The 22,718-nt window shown below is 40.9% G+C and overlaps 1 protein-coding gene and 1 gene segment (V, D, J or C); one reads left to right on the top strand and one right to left on the bottom strand.

Moving 5' to 3' along the window:
* LOC130277220 (T cell receptor alpha variable 38-1-like) overlaps nucleotides 1-22,718 on the top strand; it is an 82,211-nt gene that overhangs the window by 31,081 nt on the left and 28,412 nt on the right.
* LOC130277202 (olfactory receptor 4S2-like) lies at nucleotides 14,465-19,941 on the bottom strand. 2 transcript variants are annotated; one of them, XM_056527629.1, is made up of 2 exons: nucleotides 19,923-19,941; nucleotides 14,465-15,366 (listed from the first exon to the last, which is right to left on the bottom strand). In XM_056527629.1, the coding sequence occupies exons 1-2, from the start codon at nucleotides 19,939-19,941 to the stop codon at nucleotides 14,465-14,467; spliced, it is 921 nt and encodes a 306-aa protein (XP_056383604.1). The 2 variants fall into 2 exon arrangements, with proteins under 2 accessions (XP_056383604.1, XP_056383598.1); XM_056527623.1 differs by lacking the exon at nucleotides 19,923-19,941 and having other exon boundaries at nucleotides 14,465-15,391.

Below are 22,718 nucleotides of genomic sequence, written 5' to 3'. Positions count from 1 at the left end.
GTATTTATATATTTTATTCCCTATGGAAACATATTCCCTATGCTGTAATTTTCTCACAATTACAGCGGTTTGTTCATAGGTTCATATGGGGGCATATATAGATGTTCATGCTATACTGTGTGTTTATCAGAATTCATAAAAACATCATTTCTAGAGAAACAATTGTGAAGTATTTGATACATTTGGGCATACTAGGAGTTGTAGTTTAGCAACAGCTGGAGGCACACTGATTGGGAAACACTGGCCTAGCTTATTCAGTATATTACAAGCAAAGTGCATTGTTTCCCAACCAGGGTGTCTTCAGCTATATCAAAACTACAACTCCCAGCATGCCTGAACAGCTTTTGGCTGTCCGGGCATGCTGGTAGTAGTAGTTTTGCAACACCTGGAGGCACCCTAGTTGGAAAACACTGGTGTATGCCCTATAGAGGTGTGGTGAACTACAACCCCCAGAAGACTACAGTGGCAGCATGCTGGTGTTATACCACAGACTGAAAACTCCTGAATGACACATGCTGGGAGTTGTAGTCCTTTTTGTGTGTGTATGACAGTGTATCCCAACCAGGGCTGATTATATTAGTGTGCTGTGTATAAGGGGGGCGACCCGGGAAAATAGTAGGGTGGGTAAAGGGCAGAACAAACAAAAAAAAAAAAAGGAGCCGCCCCAAACCAGCAAGGCATGTGGCATGCTGGGATTTGTAGATTTCAGCACAGCAATAAACAGAAAATATAAGCAAAGATAGGAAAACAAAGTGGGGGATAAAAAAACAACAAAGAACGGAAACAGAGTGGGCTAAACAACAAGAATAGAAATGAAACAAAACAAATAGGGTAAGTAAAAAACGGAAAAACACGTTGACCACCGGAGTACCCCTTTAATACAATTGGGTTTACTTGTAAACTTGAATCTAATTTTAATAGATATTAAAAAGTTGATATGTCAAAAGTTGTGATTGCACCAGGTCTCATTCCTTCGAGAGTTACAAGCGAGTTACTCTCCTCGGCTGTCAATAAATCTGACCTTTTCTCTGCATAAGTCAATGCGGAGAAAAAGTTGGATGTGCCAACCAGGCCGGGATTTGGAGTTTAATGCTTTGCAATTCCATGGCTCATAACTAAAGATGAGCGAATTTTAGAAAAATTCGATTCAGCCGATTCTGCTAATTTTCTGAAAAAATTTGGTTTGGTCTGAATTTATTTGCAAATTGTTATTAAAAATGGCTATTTCTGGCCCACAGAGAGGCTCAATAGGGGTGCAGAACACTTTGCCTTGTCCTAACATGCATAGGGAGTGTGCTGTGTTAGTGAAATAATACTGTTATTCACTATGACATGCAGATTACAGGCATCGCTGTTAGAATCACTGCTGCAGAATGTCTGGATGTGGCAGATTTTTTATGTAATTTTTTATTTTATTTAATTTTTATTTATTTATTTACATTTTTGATTACCCAATTGGTGAGCATCGAGCTGGTGGTCCACCGTGAGGCAAGCTACCACCTGTTCCAGCCCCTGCCTTTCAGCGCACCCCCATACTCTAAGTGTCTACTTGAAAAGGGAGGGACTGCAGTACCAGAAACTTGGACAGGAACACATTCAGCTTCTGTGCCATTGGATAAGTGGAAGCATAAAGCTAGAAGTGGCTGCAATGAAAAAGCTCGTACTTGTATCTTAAATTCGAGCTGGGGTGTCCTCCGCCAGGTAAGATATTACCTGTTCCAGCCCTTGCCTCTCAGTACCCCCGTGACTATGAAAGTGCAAATGTTTCATTTAATCAGTTATGGTTCATTGTTATCCAATAAGTAGTCACATGGCGGCACAAAGACAAAGCCTAGAGGTGGCAGCAGCATGAGGAGACCATAATGTCAGAATGACACAGCCTGGAATTGGCGACAGCAAGAGGAAACCATATAGGGGCTGAATGACACAGCCTGGAGTTGGTGGCAGCATGAGCAGACCATATGGCCTCACAATCCCTAAAATAGAAAGATTAATTTTCAAATTTAAATTGAATATTGATGGTAGCTAGTGCTACCATAAAAATGTTTAGGTAATGTCCCAGCAGCATGAGGAGACCATATAGTGGCTGAATGACGCAGCCTGGAGTTGGCGGCAGCATGAAGAGACCATAGGGCCTCACAATCCCTAAGATTAAAAGATGAATTTTCAAATTTAAATTGAAGATTTATGGTAGCGAGTGCTACCATAAAAAAAGTTTCGAGTAATGTCCCAGCAGCATGAGGACACCATAGGGCCTCACAATCCCTAAGATTAAAAGATTAATTTTCAAATTTAAATTGAAGATTTATGGTAGCTAGTGCTACCTTAAAAATGTTTAATGTACAAGCAGCATGAGGAGACCATATAGTGGCTGAATGACACAGCATGGAGGTGGCGGCAGCATGAGGAGACCATATAGTGGCTGAATGACACAACCTGGAGCTGGCAGACACATGAGGAGACCATATAGTGGCTGAATGACACAGCCTTTAGTTTGCAGCAGCATGAAGAAACCGTAGGACCTCACAATCCCTAAGATTAAAAGATGAATTTACACATTTAAGTTGAAGATTTATCGTAGCTAGTGCTACCATAAAAATGTTTAGGTAATGTCCCAACAGCATGAGGAGACCATATAGTGGCTGAATGACACAGCCTGGAGTTGGCGGCAGCATGAGGAGACCATGGGGCCTCACAATCCCTAAGATTAAAAGATGAATTTTCAAATTTGAATTGAAGATTTATGGTAGCGAGTGCTACCATAAAAAAGTTTTGGTAATGTCCCAGCAGCATGAGGAGACCATAGGGTCTCACAATCCCTAAGATTAAAAGATGAATTTAAAAATTTAAATTGAAGATTTATGGTAGCTAGTGCTACCATAAAAATGTTTAGGTAATGTCCCAGCAGCAGGAGGAGACCATAGGGCCTCAGAATCTCTAAAACTAAAAGATAAATTTTCAAATTTATATTGAAGATTTATGGTAGCTAGTGCTACCATAAAAATGTTTAGGTAATGTCCCGGCAGCATGAGGAGACCATATAGTAGCTGAATGATACAGCCTGGAGTTGGCGGCAGCATGAGGAGACCATAGGGCCTCACAATCCCTAAGATTAAAACATGAATTTTCAAATTTAAATTGAAGATTCATGGTAGCGAGTGCTACCATAAAAATGTTTAGGTAATGTCCCAGCAGCATGAGGAGACCATAGGACCTCACAATCCCTAAGATTAAAAGATTAATTTTCAAATTTAAATTGAAGATTTATGGTAGCTAGTGCTACCTTAAAAATGTTTAATGTACAAGCATCATGAGGAGACCATATAGTGGCTGAATGACACAGAGTGGAGGTGGCGGCAGCATGAGGAGACCATACAGTGGCTGAATGACACAACCTGGAGCTGGCGGTAACATGAGGAGACAATATAGTGGCTGAATGACACAGCCTGGAGCTGGCGGAAACATGAGGAGACCACATAGTGGCTGAATGACACAGCCTGGAGTTTGTGGCAGCATGAGGAGACCATATTGTGCTGAATGACACAGTGTGGAGGTGGCGGCAGCATGAGGAGATCATACAGTGGCTGAATGACACAACCTGGATCTGGCGAAAACATGAGGAGACCACATAGTGGCTGAATGACACAGCCTGGAGTTTGCAGCAACATGAGGAGACCACATAGTGGCTGAATAACACAACCTGGAGTTGTCAGTAGCATGAGGAGACCATGTAGTGGCTGAATGAAACAGCCTGGAGTTGGCGGCAGCATTAGGAGAACACATGGTAGCTGAATGACACACCCTGGAATTGGCAGCAGCATGAGGAGACCACATAGTGGCTGAATGACACAGCCTGGAGTTGGCGGCAGCATGTAGAGACCATATAGTGGCTGAATGACACAACCTGGAGTTGTCGGTAGCATGAGGAGACCATATAGTGGCTGAGCGAGACAGCATGGAGGTGGCGGCAGCATGAGGAGAAAATATAGTGGCTGAATGGCACAGCCTGGAGTTGGCGGCAGCATGAGGAGACCCCATAGTGGCTGAATGACACAGCCTGGAGTTGGCGGCAGCATGAGGAGACCACATAGTGGCTGAATGACACAGCCTGGAGTTGGCGGCAGCATGAGGAGACCACATAGTGGCTGAATGACACAGCCTGGAGTTGGCGGCAGCATGAGGAGAACAAATAGTGGCTATAGTTGGTGTGGCACCATGGTCGATCTACTCTGATGCATCAGGCATAGATGGGTGGAAATCCTTGCTGATCCATGGCTGATTCATCTTCACAAAGGTCAGTCTCTCCACATTTTTCGTGGATAGATGAGTTCTCCTTGGGGTGACTATGGCCCCTGCAGCACTCTGATGGCACACTACTGGCAAGGCAGGACAGCTTTTCCAGGGAAAACTCTACTAGTTGCGCCACAAATCAAGTTTGGCTGCCCAGAAGTCCAGCGGATCTTCAAGGTATGTTGGCATGGGCATTTCAAGGTATGCCATCACCTGCTGGTTCAGGTCCTGCTCCAGGTCTACCTGCTGATGATGAGTTGCTTCACTATGCAGGTGAAGAAAGCTACTCATCAGCGACTGTAGACTCAGGCTGCTACTGATGGAGCTGGTACTGCTCCTGCCACCCCATCCCTCCTCAGAAGTCATGGCAGTGGAAGGTGAGCGCAGAGGGCACACCGAGTCAGACCTGAGAGAGGATAGACGATAGCGCCGATAGGCATCGGCCAACTGACTATGTAGGATGTCTCTGTAGTAGGTCAGTTTGTCCTCCCTCTCAGTGGGTGTAAAAAGGCCCCCATTTTGTGCCAGAAGCAAGGGTCCAATAAGGTGGAGATACAGAAGTCATCCCTCTGCCGAATGGTGACAATTCGGCGGTTACTATGCAAGCAAGTGAGCATGCATCGTGCCATTTGTGCAAGTGACTCTGAGGGACTCCCTGCCTCCATCTCCACTGCATACTGCCTCGGTGTGTCTGGGTCCTCTGTCTCTCCTTCCTAATTACCCTCTAGCTCCTCTGGATGATCCTGCTCCTCCTGTCAGATGACTAGAAAAACTGCCCATTTTGCAAAACCTAAACTGTGCTCCACTGTACCCCTCACTCTCCTCCTCCAGTTCAGCCCCCACAGGACTCATATGGCCGTGACATGTAGGCGCCTTGTCTTCAATGCCCTGACCAGCCATCGTTTCCAACACGTGTTGTAGTAAATGAAGCAGTGGAATGTCGTTGTTCAACCTGTAATTCTGGCGACTGACTAATAATGTGGCTTCCTCAAAGGGCCTGAACAAGCGGCAGGTGTCACGTATGAGCTGCCACTGGTTCACATTGAAGTTAAACAGGGGAGTCCCCCTATCTGCATGGATCATCAAGAAATCGGTGATGGCTTTTCTCTGTTCGTATAGTCGGTCCAACATATGGAGGGTGAAATTCCAATGTGTGGAAATGTCGCAAATCTCAACGTTGTTGGGGGATACCGTTCTGACGCTGCAGCTCAAGGAGGTTGTGCTTTGCGGTGTAGGAGTGGCTGAAGTGCATGCAAAGTTTCCTTCCCATTGTTAGGATGTCTTGCAAATGGTGGGAACACTTCAGGAACTGCTTGACAACCAGATTAAACACATGTGCCATACAGGGCACATGGCTCAGCCTTCCTTGTTGCAGCACAAACAAGATGTTTTTCCCGTTGTAAGTCACCATGATTCTCCCATTTCCAGTTTTCGTGGAGTAAGCCATGTTCCAATTTCTTTATGAATGACTTTTAGCAGTTTCTCTACTGTGTGACTCCGTTCGCCAAGGCAAACCATGTGGAGAACAGCGTGCCCTGCACACATGGTATGCTGAAGTGGCACTGTGACTTGTCCGTGCAGTGGAGGTTGAGGACACGAACAGGATGAGATCGTGGAGGAGGAAGCGGCGTGAACTGTCCAAGTTGGTGTTGTGGCTGTGCAGGAACCACATTCACCCAGTGGGCCGTAAAGGACATGTATTGTCCCTGACCATAGTTACAGCTCCAGACGTCGGCACTGCCATGCACTTTGGTACACACCGACAGGCTCAAGGACTGGCCCACCTTCACTTCCACGAAATTGTACTGGGCTGGTACTGCCTTCTTCACACAGAAATGATGGCTTGGCACTCTCAACCTCGGCTCGGCACAAGCCATCAGTTCTCTGAAAGGTGTAGAGTCCACCACTTTAAAAGGGAGGGACTGCAGAACCAGCAACTTGGACAGGAGCACATTCAGCTTCTGCACCGTTAGATGAGTAGGTGCATACTGTTGTCTCTTGGACATGGCTATACCGATGGATTGCTGGTGGAATGACTGACTCAAAGTTGGAGGAGCAGGAGCATCTAAAGCGACAGAAGAAGGGTATGACTACTGCTGCCGTCTCCAGGAACTTCTGCTCCACTACCTCCCGGGAAGGGTAGGCTGTTGCGAAGCAGGGGGTCTCTCCTGGGCAAGTTTGGCTCCAGAATTTCCACTTCTGCCACCATGCTGACTGCCAGCCATGCTACCACCTTGCTGGCTCAGCTGCTGCCTCACGGGCAACCTGCAACCCTCTTCTCCTGATGATGATGAAGCCCCTTCTGCACCCGGCTTCCAATTGCGATTGGCTTCATCATCATTAACAAGTGTCTGCATGTCACTGATGTTCTCCTCAGGTTCCTCAACAATGTCTGCTTCAGGACCCTGAACGCTGGAAACACCACCTCCCATGTCACTCTCCTCATCACTACTTGCCCGCCTAGCAGAGGAAGAACCCACAGCATAAGATACTTCTGTGGGAGAGGGAACAGCATAGGACATAGGCAATGGGAGGACAGGGACTGCTCCTGGGCCATGCCAACTGCTCCTGGGCCATGCCAACTGAGCAGCTTAAGCATTTGGCGCTGCCGGATAGCACTTAATGCGATGGCCCCGACATAAAAAAGCATCGTATGTCGATGCTGACATCGACATGCGATGGCCTCTGAGAGGCCATCGTATGTCGATTTCATCATATGTCGGGGCCATCGTAGGTCGGGGGGTCACTGTATTGACCACTTCAAGGGAAGTAGAATTCTTAGGCTTCATGGTCGACACCAATTTAGCAACCCTAAGCATTTCTACTAGGAGATTAAAAACTATTTGAAGGGAAATTCATGCTGTTTTAAACAAACAGATGATTTCACTACGTACCATCGCTTGAATTGTAGGACTCCTTTCTGCCTCAATTCAAGCCATTTTTCCCCTTCATTTCAGAGCCCTTGCACGCCTAAAAATTCAACACTTGAGGAATGGTCTAGGTTACATGGATTTAATATCACTTACTTCCGAAACAAGGAACGAATTACTTTGGTGGTTGAACCACATAGAATGCTGGAATGGGAAAGCCATTTTTCATTCTCTTCCAGACCTTATTATAGAATCGGACGCGAGTCTCCTATGTTGGGTAGCTCGTTATGGCCCATTATCCACAGGGGGCAAATGTTTCACAGACCAATCGTTATTACACATCAATTGTTTAGAACTCCTGGCAGAATTTTTTGCCTTGAAGAGTTTTATTGGGGAAAAATCTAATTGTTGTGTTCTCCTGAAAATGGACAACATTTCTGCTGTCCAATATGTCAATCGTCTAGGTGGCACCAGATCAAAAACTTTATCAAATATTTCAAAAGATTTTTGGCATTTATGCTTGGACAAGGATATTATCCTCAAAGCAGAGTACCTTCCAGGTCTCTCCGAACTCTGTTGCGTACTGGAATTCTCGTTACCTTTCCGATTGCAGCGCTTGGCGCTTGGATCCTGCAATTTTTTCTCAAATCAACATTCTTTGGGGTCCTCTTCAAATAGACCTTTTTCACATCTCATCTCAATTGCCAACTCCAAAAATGTTTCAGTTAGCAACCAGATCCAGAAGCCCTAGGTGTGGATGCGTTTCGCCAAATCTGGCCTCAAGAGATTCTTTACGCGTTTCCTCCCTTTGCGATGATTCCTCGAGTTCTTCTCCAAACTTGGATGTTGAGATCGACTCTAATTATAATAACTCCTTGGTGGCCAACTCAAGCTTGTGCATGGATTATCCTCATCTTCTTCCTTGCTTCCAATCAATCCTATTAGATCCATCAGGGAATCCACATCCAATCCAGAATCCCTTCGTCTAATTGCGTGGCGGATTTCGGGACTTCATCATCTCTCCTTGAACTTTCGCAATCAGCTAGAGAACTCTTATCAGGAGCTTGGGCCCCAGGTACCATGTCAGCTTACCGATCTGCCTGGAAATTTTAGTTACATTGGTGCTCACAACGGGATTTGGATCCCTTTCATTCCACTATCTTTAACATCCTGAATTCTCTTTCCTCCTCTTTTGAATCTATGAAAGCCTATCGCACCATCAATGTTTATAGATCCACTATATCTTACTATCATACCCCTATGGATTCTTTACCTGTAGGTAAACACCCTTTAATCTGTAGACTTATGAAAGGTATTAAATTCAAGAGACCTCCCTTACCTAAATATAATTCTACCTAGGATGTCAATATAGTTCTTTCCTTTATTGATTCACTTGGTGGCAATGATTCTCTTTCTCTAAAAATGTTAACCTTCAAATTGACCATGTTAGTATGTCTCATTTCTTTCAAAAGACTATCAGATGTTTGTGCATTAGATATCTCACATAGACAATTCTCACCTCAAATTTTTTTTTCACAGACGTACAAAAATCAACCTACAATAATTTTTTTATCCAGTCTTTCCTCTTAATAATAATTTATGCGCTGTTCGCTGTCTTCAAGTTTATGAACTTAAAACTAACCCTATCAGACTTCCCTCTTCACAATTGCTTTTATCTTAATGTAAACCTCATGCTCCGGTTTCCTCCCCTACTTTAGCTAGATGGGTTAGACAGCTCATGTCTTTATCTGGCATAGACATTTCTTTATTTCAAGCCCACTCCACTAGAAGTGCTCTGTCCACTAAAGTTTTCCAAGCTGGAGGTTCTTTATCTGATATTCTTAAAGCAGCTAATTGGTCTTCTGAATCTACTTTTAAGACATTCTATTCTAGACCTTCTCCTCATGTCTCTTCTTACGTTTTATAATACTGTTCTATTTATAGCATTATATTTATGATTTATTTTCTATTTAGCCTTAAAAATGCATAATATGAGCCTCCAGTCTTGCAATAAAATTTGAGATTTTCCTAGTCTTCATGACGGACAATGTTGATTTTATTAAAGACAGGAGGCAAATATTATCCCTCCCATTACCTTCCCTATTGTATCATTGTCTCTTTCTCTCTTTTCAGCATAATGACTCTTCACAGAAGATTCATTGTTCAAGACTGCTTTTCCACCTCCTGGATGGATTCTTCGTGGTCAAGTTTTATTTTTCCAGTTACCGTTTTCTCTATTGAACTTTTGATGTTGAATACTTACCTTTGCTACAAAGAAGAGGATATTTCAGTTGGGACTTTACTATGATTGGCTGAAAACATATGTTGTACGCATGATTACATTACGTTTTGTACACGGCACTACACTATGTTTTTTTCTTTAACCCTTTGTTTACTTTGCTGCTATATAAGCTAGCAAAGAAGAATTTGCATAATATTCGGCTCCTGTCTTTAATAAAATCTATATTTTCCGTCATCAAGACTAGGAAAATCTCCAATTGCTACGTAAGTTTATGAGAGAATGCAAGAGGTAAATGTGAATCAGCTCACCCCAAGCCCATGACACGAGCAAGGAGCAGGGTGCGGACTGCACCCGAGAACTTAGAAGCAGAAGAACAAGGAACTCCAGCTCAGTTGTAGATCAATATGCCATCTTTTTCACTGGACGCTACATGAATCACAGGTAAGACAGGATGTGACGCTTTTTGGACAGGTGCTGGCCTTACTCATATGAGTAAGGCCAGCACCTGGCGAAACGCGTCACATGCTGTCTTACCTGTGATCCATGTAGCGTCCAGTGAATAAAGATGGCATATTGATCTACAACTGAGCTGGAGTTCCTTGTTCTTCTGTTAATGAGAAAATGTTCTATTTCTGTAACATATAGGGGGAGAGTTGTCAAAACCTGTCCAGAGGAAAAGTTGCTGTGTTGCCCATAGCAACCAATCAGATTGCTTCTTTCTGTTTTGACAAAGCCTCTGAAAAATTAAAGAAGCTATCTGATTGGTTGCTATGGGCAACTCAGCAGCTTTTACTCTGGACTGGTTTTAATAAACCTCCCCCATTGAGTACACTGAAATTTAACACAATTGGAAATTATTTCTAGCAGTGTATAATATTTACACAGTTTTTTTTATAAATGTTTTAGATAGGTTTCTTCTAAGAGAACTAAAAAGAGCTTTCTACCGTGAAACAAAAAAATAAATTAAATTAGGTATCAAAATATCATTTAATATTACTTATCCCAGTTTTTCTCTTTTGTGTCATAGCCACCCTCCACCCCAAGCCACAAGAGAAAGAAAAAGGGAAAAAAAAACACACACACACATAAAACCCTAGAAGATTAATTCTCCAAAGTTTAACTATTAAATTAAATCCATTTATCCATTTGATTCAGATTTGCTGGAATATTTTTTTTATTTATCAAGTAAATATATATGTTTAAGTTCTCAGTGTGCTGTCACCATCTGTCGAGTTTTGGACACCTTCAGTAAAGATTGCATTTGCATACTCCTTTTGACATTTAGGAAGTGGATCTTTAAATATTTACCATTTGTTTGAAACCAGATTTAATGTTGAAACACACAGTAGCCTTCTGAATTAGAAAACTAGAGTATCAGAAATTCATGTTTCCCTATGGAACTGTTATTGATGCTTTGGGGACTAGCCCATACACAGTAGACACTAGACGTGTTGTTAGAAGAGTCATAATATAAACTCAGAGGATAAAAACAATTTAATTGACTCTAATGGGATTACATCCGGCGGAGGTTTATTTTAGGTTACAAGATTATTTCCAGTAAATTGGATCATCTCAATAGTTTGTATGAGCAAATGAACTCTGCATGTTTTGATTTTTACTAAACATAGACCAAGTTAAAGGGATTATACTGATTATTTTTTTCTAATGTGTTTTGCTTTTCTTATAGTAGATTACCATATTTATCGGCATGTAACACACATTTTTTTAGGATAAAATTTTTTGCCTAAAGTCTATCTGCGTGTTATATGCTGATAAACTTTTTCTGGACCCGCAGAAGCAGTTGCAGATCAATGATTTAAAGTGGGCACTTTAAATCAATGAACTGCAGCGGCTTCTGTGGGGCCAGAGTCCTGCCGCTGCTGCCCGATTCCCTCTCCATCCCCTGTTTTATAGTTGCCTGTCCTGGGGCCAGAGTCCCGCCGCCATCCCCGGTGCCGATTCCCTCCTCCATCCCCGGTCTTATAGTTACATGTCCTGGGGACTGTGCTCCTTCAAGCTCCGGCGGGGTCCTGAGCGGTTGCTGTGCACTGCGCAATGACGAGTGACATCCTCAATGCGATGTCACTGTCAGTGCACGGCGCACAGTGACAGCGCAGGACACCGCTAGAGCCTGAAGGAGCATGTTCCCCAGGACAGGCAACTATAATACCGGACATGGGGAGGAAATCGGGCAGTGGCGGCGGGACTCTGGCCTCGCAGAAGCTGCTGCTGTTCATTGATTTAAAGCACCTGCTTTAAATCATTGATCTGCAGTGGCTTCTGCTGGGCCTGAAACAGTTTATTGGGGTGTACACGCACACATACGCACCCTCAATTTAACAAGGATATTTCGTAAAAAACTTTTTTTTACCCAAATTTCCTTGGAAAAATGAAGATGCGTGTTATAGGCCGGTGCGTGGTATATCCCGATAAATTCAGTATTTTATTTTCAGTTCATGATCATAGACAAAGTAATTTTTTACTGCTTTTTTTTTAAGTACTGTACTTGAAAAATATGCTTTACAGCTGTCACATAAGCACAGGATACCAGTGAATAGGGTAGACTCATTGGTGAAGATTTGAACCACTGTCTAGTAGAAAAAAAGTTTTTTTTACTTATTATAAACAATTACAGCTTTCATTTTGTACACGATTGGTTGTTATAGACAACAAGACAATAAGTGCTCCAGACGTTTTTTTTTTTTTTTATTTGCCTCATTGATTTCTATAGTTAGTATGGTTGAAAAAAGACATACGTCCATCAAGTCCAACCAGAAAGGCAGAGTGTTCTAGGGATGTCCTCCGTAATGTGTGAACTCACTGTACAGAGAGTTGAGCTGTGTTTATCCTCTATTGTTCAAGGTGGATCTTGTGCCTTCTTGTGTTATCAGATATCTAGCTTTATAAGAGAGGCATTACCTTATAATGTAATCCTGTCTGTAATGATAATTATTTGGCTGCTAATAAGAGATAAGGAAGTGTTAGCTTATTAGGAGTCTAAGTGATAAGCATGGAAACTGTAATAATTTTTTTATACAGATAGTGACATGTAAAATTTGAAAAAACAGCACTGAAAATACTCAACATAACACCATTATTTAGACAATATGTGATTTATTTTTTTTTAATGGAAAGTCAGTGCGGAATATTCCTGTGGGTAGGGGTACGCTTTTTCCTCGTTATATATCTCCTTTGAATGTTACAAAGTTTTACCCCATCCTCAGCTCTGTTAGCATCTGTTCCACATCACTTAAGCATGAAGAAAGTAGTCAATTGGAGTCAAGTTGCGTGTCTCCTAGATCTCAGTGGTGGATATATTCTGTATCATTTAACAGCTTTATGACTGCTGACGTCCCTTTTTATGGTGCTCAGTGGTCAATGCGTATAGCTCACAAGCTGAGCGACAGGTATCAGCTGTACGATAGTCCCATCATGGTAGTTTGCCATAACTGTATGGCAATGAGCCGTGAAATCAGTGATCTTTTAGTACAGTCTGCCACGATTAATTGCAGCATGCAGAGGGCATGCTGCAATTAATCGTGGCAGACTGTACTAAAAGATCACTGATTTCACGGTTCATTGCCATACAGTTATGTAACCGCTTCTTTATTTGCTCGATTAGCAGATTACAGCAGAGAGGAACACACCAACAGTTTCACGTCCACCAGAACGCTTTCTCAAGGCCTTGAGAAAGCGTTCTGGTGGATGTGAAACTGTTGGTGTGTTCCTCTCTGCTGTAACCTGCTAATCGAGCAAATAAAGAAGCGGTTTTATTGCACAAGTACCTGGAGTGCTGCCTGCTATTTTCTAACCCTGATACAGATTTGTAAATTACTTCTATTAAAAAATCTTAATCCTTCCAATACTATTAGCTGCTGAATACTACAGAGGAAATTCTTTTCTTTTTGGAACACAGTGCTCTCTGCTGACATCATGACCACAGTGCTGAGCCCATAATTTATTTAGCTCTCCTGTTTCGCAGAAAATGTTATGGTAAAATGAAGTGTGCCTTTGAAAAGTAAAATTGGTCCAAAAATAAATAAATAAATTAAATAAAAACAGAAAGCCCTCATAAGGCTCTGTATGTGAAAAAATAAAAAGCATTATAACTATTATAAAATGAGAAGTTACAAAAATTGCAGCTAGGGGAAGGGGTTAAATGGTATTCCCACCTTGTTAAAGTGGACAGGAAACCTGAAAGCAGCTGAGGTGGGGAAGTTACACAATTTAGGTAACTCCCATTGACTTTAATGGGAGTTATGCAAACGGGGTAGCGCTGAGAGCCATGCTGTTTGCATAACTGCTACCTACATTAAACACATATATCTTTTATTATAAACATTTATCCATAAAGTATATATGTAATTGTTACAAAATCAAAGAATATTCACAGTGTAAAACAAATGTCTTACTACGATGGATACACATAAACATTATACCCAAAGGCAGAATTTAAAAAATCTGACTATTATTTTTGTTTAATTAATTTTACCCAATATTACTGTATTTTTTTTTTTACCCCTTAGGGACACACCTCCCAACATATTTGGTATTACTGGATGCAGAAATGTCTGAACTATTAAATTATAATGGTTAAAAAAACATATATACTAAATGCCAGTATTGCTGATTACATGTCAGTTTTACCATAAAGTGCTGTGAACATTTTACGTAATGCAAAGTTGCAATTTTTTTTAACCAAAGTCCCCCCCCCCCCCCCCCCCCCGAAAATGTTTTTTTTTTTTTTTGCTTCGCAATACATTTTATGGTAAAATAAAAGGTGCCATTGTGAAATACAATTGGCCCCACAAAAAACAAGCCCTCATTAGGGCTCTGTGGATGGAAAAAGTGAAAAAGTGGAGAAAATTATAAAGTGTTATAGCTCTTAAAAGGCAAGGAGCAATGAAAAGGCACAAATGAAAGCTGCTGTCCTCAAAGCCAAAATGGGCAGTGTCCTAAAGGAGTTAAAACTACATTTGGTTAAAAATTATACAGTATATTTACTTTGTACCTTAATGGTACTGTAAGACACTTCAACAAACTGACATCTGTAATAGACAATTTATTTGGTATTTCTCCCCCACAATTTTTTCATTGCTGTTTTCATCTCCTTGTTCCTCAAGGTGTAGATGACTGGGTTCAGCATAGGTGCTATAACTGTGTAGAACACAGTGACCACTTCATCCGCTTGATAGGTTTTGGATGGTCTCATGTAGATAAAGACACAAGGTCCAAAGAAAATGGTTACCACTGTGAGATGGGAAGCACAGGTTGAAAAAGCTTTGTGTCGTCCTTCAACTGTGCGTATTTTAAATATAGCCCTAGTAATGCCAATATATGATATCAAGACAGACAGAAAGCACCCTAGGGACACAATCCCACTGTTGGCCACTATCATAGCATCAATCATGGTTGTATCTGTGCATGCAAGTCTGATCAATGGGGGGATGTCACAAAAAAAACTGTTAATTTCATTAGGGCCACAGAATGATAGTCCCATTGTAAGCATTGTCTGGATGTTGGAATGTACAAAACCAATAGCCCAGGTTGCTGCTACCATCCATAGACAAAGCTTTTTACTCATTATGGTGGAATATTGCATGGGTTTGCATATAGCAACATAGCGATCATACGCCATAGCTGTAAAAATAAAACATTCTGCACAAGCAAAGAAGTGGAAAAAGTAAAGTTGAGTGATGCAGCCATTGAATGAAATAGTCTTTCTATCTGAAAGGAAATCAATCAGCATCTTGGGCACAGTTACACTAGAATAGCAGAGATCGATAAAGGAGAGTTTACCGAGGAAGAAGTACATCGGATTGTGAAGGCGATAATCTGCTTTGATGGTCAACATGATCAAAATATTCCCGCTAAGAAGCAAGATGTAAATCAGCAGAAAAATGAAAAAGACAAAGTACTGAATGTTTGGATTAAAGGCAAAAATCACAAAAACAAATTCAGTGACTTCTGTTACATTACAGATCTCCATTATGGGTCTTAAAAGAGTAGGTTTCAGTACATGATAAAATGATATGTTTTGAATTGTGTCCATCAACCCAAAGTTTATTGACAAGGGTTGCAATGTATAGCTGTGCCATGTAAATGCAAAGAAAATATATGTAAGTCTATGCATTATTATTAAAATAATTTTCAATTAATGAAAGTTACAATATTTTCAACATACAATGGTCGTTCCTGGCCATTGTAACTTGAAACCATATTTAACATACAATAGGCAGTCCAGATCCATGGCAAGTATGAATTGAAAATCTGACCAATAAGAGCAGGTATTTTACTGGCAAAACAGCCATATTACTGAAATGCATGCACTGATTGGCTGACTAACATCCTCTCTGCATGGTACAGTATGGCGCTACATGTCCTATACTGCCCTTTAGCTGTGCCAGGATGAGCTGATCCCTTGGACTCCAGGTAAAGGCAGCTACAATTAGTTTTTTTGATATACTGTGTGTACTGTACAAAACTCTGAAGAGGCACCTGCTCTCTCTGTAGGAAGCGTTTTATAGCTTAAAGCAGCTATTTCTCACTCTTAGATATTAGAATGTATATTTTTTCTATATTAAAGATATTATTTTTTTCTTATTTTGGGAATACATTTTGGAGGCTGCAGAACGAGTTATCACTTTTCCATAGAGTTCTGGTCTTTACATACAATGGTTTCTACATACAATGGTCGTCCTGGAACCGATTAATATAATAACTTGAAGGAACACTGTATATGAAAAGGATACATTTGACATAATTATATTGTATTTAACTCCTTAAGGACTTAAGTATTTTGGCCTTAAGGACAATTTAATTTTTACGTTTTCATTTTTTTCCTCCACGCCTTCTAAAAATCATAACTCTTTTATATTTTCATCCACAGACTAGTTTGAGGGCTTATTTTTTGCGCGACTAGTTGTCCTTTGTAATGACATCACTCATTATATCATAAAATGTATAGCGCAACCAAAAAACACTATTTTTGTGGGAAAATTAAAACGAAAAACGCAATTTTGCTAATTTTGAAAGGTTTCGTTTTCACGCCGTACAATTTATGGTAAAAATGACGTGTGTTCTTTATTCTGAGGGTCAATACGATTAAAATGATACCCATTATTACATACTTTTATATTATTGTTGCGCTTTAAAAAAATCACAAACTTTTTAACCAAATTAGTACCTTTATAATCCCTTTATTTTGATGACCTCTAACTTTTTTATTTTTCCGTATAAGCGGCGGTATGGGGGCTCATTTTTTGCGCCATGATCTGTACTTTTTTTGATATCACAGTTGCATATAAAAAACTTTTAATTAATTTTTTATAATTTTTTTTTATAAAATGTTTTAAAAAAGTAGGAATTTTTGACTTTTTTTTATTTTTTTTTAGTTCACGCCGTTCACCGTACGGGATCATTAACATTTTATTTTAATAGTTCGGACATTTACGCACGCGGCAATACCAAATATGTCTATAAAAAAATTTTTTACGCTTTTTGGGGGTAAAATAGGAAAAAACGGACGTTTAACTTTTTTATTGGGGGAGGGGATTTTTCACTTTTTTTTAACTTTTACTTTTACATTTTTTTACTTTTTTTTTTTACACTTGAATAGTCCCCATAGGGGACTATTCATAGCAATACCATGATTGCTAATACTGATCTGTTCTATGTATAGGACATAGAACAGATCAGTGTTTTCGGTCATCTTCTGCTCTGGTCTGCTCGATCACAGACCTGAGCAGGAGACGCCGGGAGCCGGACGGAGGAAGGAGAGGGGACCTCCGTGCGGCGTTATGAATGATCGGATCCCCGCAGCAGCGCTGCGGGCGATCCGATCATTCATTCAAATCGCGCACTGCCGCAGATGCCGGGATCTGTATTGATCCCGGCACCTGAGGGGTTAATGGCGGACGCCCGCGAGATCGCGGCCGTCGGCCATTGCCGGCGGGTCCCTGGCTGCGATCAGCAGCCGGGATCAGCCGCGCATGACACGGGCATCGCTCCGATGCCCGCGGTTATGCACAGGACGTAAATGTACGTCCTGGTGCGTTAAGTACCACCTCACCAGGAAGGGGTACTCCCATGGAAAACTTTCTTTTTAAATCAACTGGTACAAGAAAGTTAAACAGATTTGTAAATCACTTCTATTAAAAAATCTTAATCCTTCCAGTACTTTTTTGGGGCTGTATACTAAAGAGAAATCCAAAAAAGAAATGCATTTCCTCTGATGATGTCATGACCACAGTGCTCTCTGCTGACCTCTGCTGTCCATTTTAGGAACTGTCCAGAGCAGCATATGTTTGCTATGGAGATTTTCTCCTGCTCTGGACAGTTCCTAAAATTGAAAGCAGAGGTCAGCAGAGAGCACAGTGGTCGTGACCTCAGAGGAAATGCATTTCTTGTTTGGATTTCTCTTTAGTATACAGCCCCTAAAAATTGGAAGGATTAAGATTTTTTAATAGAAGTGATTTACAAATCTATTTAACTTTCTGGCACCAGTTGATTTAAAAAAAAAAAAAAAAAAAAGTTTTCCATGGGAGTACCCCTTTAAGTTGAGACTGATTATTGGATTTTCACACAAAGTATATTTTGAATTTTAATCACTGACTTTTTTTCCAAATACTTTTATTGAGTTTTTAATAACGACAACACAAACAACAGACAAATTGTGCTAGTATGAGTTTGTCATGCGGGACGCAAAAGCAGAAAAAATCAAACAGCGTCCCAAACAGTCTCAAGCACTGACTTTTTAGATGTCTCTTTTATTGATTGTTTTAAAATCTGCAAATATGTTTAAGATGCCATTAAAACTGCCATGTTAAACATAAAAAGTATAAAGCAAGAGACAAGATCATTTTCTAAATATTCACTATGTTAAAAATATTTCTACCAAATACAGTAGTCCCTCAAGTTACAATATTAATCGTAGGATGACCATTGTATGTTGAAACCATTGTATGTTGAGACCATAACTCTATGGAAACCTGGGAATTGGTTCTGAAACCTCTAAAATGTCATCCAAAAATAGGAAAAAGTGCATGTATGTATGTATTTATGTATGTTCCACAAAAACTTCTAAACGGCTAAAGATATTAACATGAAACTTGGCACGCATGTTACTTATATGTCAACAATAAACATAGGATAGGCAATTTAACCCTTACTCACCCCCATTTGCCAGGGGTGGTGTTTATGTTTAATGTCCCATACAACTCTATGGGAAATATATGTTATTGCATAACTTCCAAACGGCTGGAGATATTTCGATAATACTTGGTCACATGTTACTTATATATCCACTTAAAATATAGGATAGTTAATTTAACCCTTACCCACCCCCATTTGTGAGGTGCAGGGTTTTTGTTTAAAATCCCATGAAAATCAATGGGAAATGTATGTTCCCACATAAAATCTGTACGGCTGGGGATATTTCAATACCTGGTGCACATATTACGGGTCGGGATATGAGGTAGGGATAGGAGGTTGAGTTATGAGGACGGGATTTGAGGACGGGATAGGAGGTCGAGATAGGCGGTCGGGATATGAGGACAGGATAGGAGGTCGAGATAGGAGGATGGGATAGGAGGACGGGATAGGAGGACGGGATAGGAGGCCGGGATAGGAGGTTGAGATAGGAGGATGGGATAGGAGGTCGAGATAGGAGGATGGGATAGGAGGACGGGATATGAGGATGGGAGAGGAGGTCGGGATAGGAGGTCAGAATAGGAGGAAGGGATAGGAGGTCGAGATAGGAGGACAGGATAGGAGGTCGGGATAGGAGGTCAAGATAGGAGGTCGAGATAGGAGATCGAGTTAGGAGGTCGGGATAGGAGGAGGGGATAGGAGGATGGGATAGGAGGTTGGGATAGGAGGGTGGGATAGGAGGTCAATTTAGGAGGTCAGGATATGAGGTGGAGATAGGAGGAAGGGATAGGAGGTCGGGATATGAGGACGGGATAGGAGGTCGAAATAGGAGGATGGGATAGGAGGACGGGATAGGAGGACTGTATAGGAGGTTGGGATAGGAGGTCGGGGTATGAGGACGGGATATGGGGTTGGGATATGACAACAATATATGGGGATGGGATATGAAGTCAAAAGCTTCCTCCTCTGTTGATTTTCCTCCCCAACAAGGATGAGGAAGGAAAAACCGGGCAACGCTGGGTACTCAGCTAGTAAAAGTAATAAAGATGAGCAGGGATATGCAAATCACTGTCTATGTAGAGGACAGGAGCTTCTTCAGGGTCCTGTACAGTACACGCAATGTCCTAAGAAAGTAAAATGAGCCACCCTTACCTGGTGTCCAAAGTAGCAGCTAACTGTGGCATAGGTAAATTTCAGTACAGAACATGTTATACCTCCCTGTACTGTAGGGAGGCGCTACCAGACAGCCAGTCACTGCATATGTTTCAGTAATACAGGGATTTTACCAGTGAATTCCCATTCTATTCAGTTCTTCCAGCCATTGACATGTTCCACAGATCTGGACTGTCTGTAACATTGTATGTTGAAACTATTGTATATTGAGGCCATTGTAAGTTGAGGGATCACTGTATTACCCTATGACACCATAAATTCCAGTGATCTCTAACTTTGAACAAGTAATTTCCTTATTTAAAATGTTTATTCTAAAATTCAATTTGTATTTCATGAAATAGCAGTAAACATCTGTGCTAAGGCCCTGAATAGAATAGGTTGCACTAAATATTGCATAAATCATATAGGTTGCTGTATTTTCAAAAAAACTTTCTAAAATGGCAGAGAGACATGTCTAGTTATGTGGTTGGTCAGGGTCTGGGTATTCAGACCCTAACCATGCACTAGAAGGTGCCAGGAGAAGGGCTGAGCACTTCTCTCCCTTGTTCATTGCTCTGTCCAGTTGCTGCAAGAGAAAGGTTCCATAGATTTGCTATATAATCCATCTCTTCCAGCATGGCGGAAAGAGCAGGGAGCCAGAGAGAAGTTCAGTGGTCTGTTCCACAGATTGGTGGAGGTGTAAACATCCAGCTCCCAACCAACTAAACTTTTGACTTGTCTCTATGAGACATGTTAAATGACAGTAATACTTTAAAGGGATTTCATAATTAAGGTAAACACTGCTTTTTATATGGCACCATTAAATAGCTCTACACCAATAAGGTGACTATGGGGGACATTTATCAAAGCATTTAGTAGTTTTTTTTGCTTAAAATTGTTGCAAAAAAGTCGCACTTGCGACTACTCTCTTTTTTCTGCGATTTTTTTGATTGCGCAGTGTCCTAAGCAAAAAATAAAAATGTGAAAAAAAAGTGATTTTTGACTTGCAGTGATCAGAGATTTATCAAGTGCGAAAGTCGCAAAAAAGTCGCCTTACATGAAAAAACCTACTAAATTTATTCCAAATTGATTACATGAAAGAAATTTATCAACAGGCTGAAACCAGTTGATAAATAAGTCGCACATGAGCAAAAAAATTGTAAGAAAAAAATGACTTAAAAAAGGAATACATAAGCAAACATTGATGAATGTTCCCCTATGGTGTATGCAACTTGCCAACTCCTTACTGTGTAACAGTTTGTACCCAGTTAAATGACTATATATAAAAGTAGTACCAATTTTTACGTAGTTATATTAGTACATGATGGAGGGTGAAAAGTGATTGCATAATGCATAGCATAAATATGATGCTTTATTTAGATTATGTACAGCATAATACCCACCAAACACTTCTGCTACAGATCAAGGTTTCTCCCCTTACCTGTTCTTATCCATGTAACAATGAGGTCAAACATAACTGCTTAGTGTCATAAATAAGCTCTGTACATGTTCATCACCATCTTTTCAATTGACTCCAGTATAGGAGTGTACGGCAGCTTTATTAGAAAGACATGTCCTTCGGGAAAAATATTTCCTGGAAATGAACCAAAATAATTCCTACTGCTTAGTCATATCAGCTCCCTAGATTCTTATTATTGTCACTTTACACAAAGTAGTTGGCATCTCTTGTATGATGTTTCACTCTTAAGACCCCTAGAGATAAGTTTTTAAACTAGTTAGTTAAAAGTTTGTAATAACTATTTTTTTTATTAAGTGTCAAAAGTTTAGTCAAGTTTTATGTTGTTTATATTATACTGGTTTGTTGTTTGTTTGTTTTTAGAGCTTTTAATGTATATTAGTCGGTTGAAGTTAGAGATTACTTTTGAAAACGTAAACACAAAAAAAAAATGCAACTCAAGGTTGGAGGGCGGTATGAATTCCACTTCACATTACCAGTTGGTAACCAAAACCCGATTTCCCATTACATAAAACTGACATAAAACTTTTAGGGGTACTCCGCCCACAGACATCTTATTCCCTATTCTTTTTGACAGGGGATAAGATGTCTGTGGACGGAGTACCCCTTTAAGTTTTATTAATGCAAAGCCTAAAAGTAAATACCCAGCCAAGGGTCCAAGTAATTTTATAGAAAATACAGTCTAATACAGTCTATATCTCTGACAGCCAGCAGTAGAGCCAGTGTAAAGTATGATATTAAATTACTAACATAATAAAAACATAAACTTTAAAAAAATACCTGTCTGGAACCTCCCCCCCCCCCCACACACACACACATAAAACTCCACTCCACTCTTAGTAAATGAGGTCCATTAAGTGTAATTTCCTATACTATTGGCTGAATCCCTGCAGAGTTTTCAATTTTAGGCTTTGCATTAATGAAAGTTACCGTAACTTTTATATCGATATTAGAGAATGGCAAATAGGGTTTGGTTATCAATTGGCAAATTTTGATGTGGAATAAATTGTCAAGCCTATAACATGACTCTTCTGAAAGTACATGAGGCCTCCATTGTACTACCAAATTTCTTTACATTTATGGTGCAGAGAATGAGTCTTGGTTAGCCTGGAAAGGCCTACAGTGACAAATGAGAAATTGTATAAAGTGACCCTGTGGTAGGAGGGCTTTGTATTGGACTGAACTATTACACTTCTGGGTTAACTCCTTCTGGGTTAACTCCTACCTGTACGCCTCTCGCCCGGTCCAGGTGTTTAAAACGGGGTCACGCCGGGGTCACGCCCGCTAATGATAGCCGGGACCCTGGGCTAATAGCGTGCGGCACCGATCGTTGTGCCACGCGCTGGTAACCTTTTAGATGCGTCTAAAAATGAAAGTAAACGCTTCCCGGCAGCTCAGTCGGGCTGATTGGGACATCGCAATAAAATCGCGATGTCCCGATCAGCTAGGACGCGAGCGGAGGCCCCCTTACCTTGCTCTGTCGCGTCCAATCGGCGTTTGATTGCTCCTAGCCTGAGCTACAGGCTTAAGCAATCAA

The sequence above is a fragment of the Hyla sarda genome, chromosome 1 (genome assembly GCF_029499605.1).
Source record: "Hyla sarda isolate aHylSar1 chromosome 1, aHylSar1.hap1, whole genome shotgun sequence".
Taxonomy (NCBI): domain Eukaryota; kingdom Metazoa; phylum Chordata; class Amphibia; order Anura; family Hylidae; genus Hyla; species Hyla sarda.
Note: the sequence above shows the minus strand (reverse complement) of the source record. Positions and strands in the feature narration are given on the sequence as shown.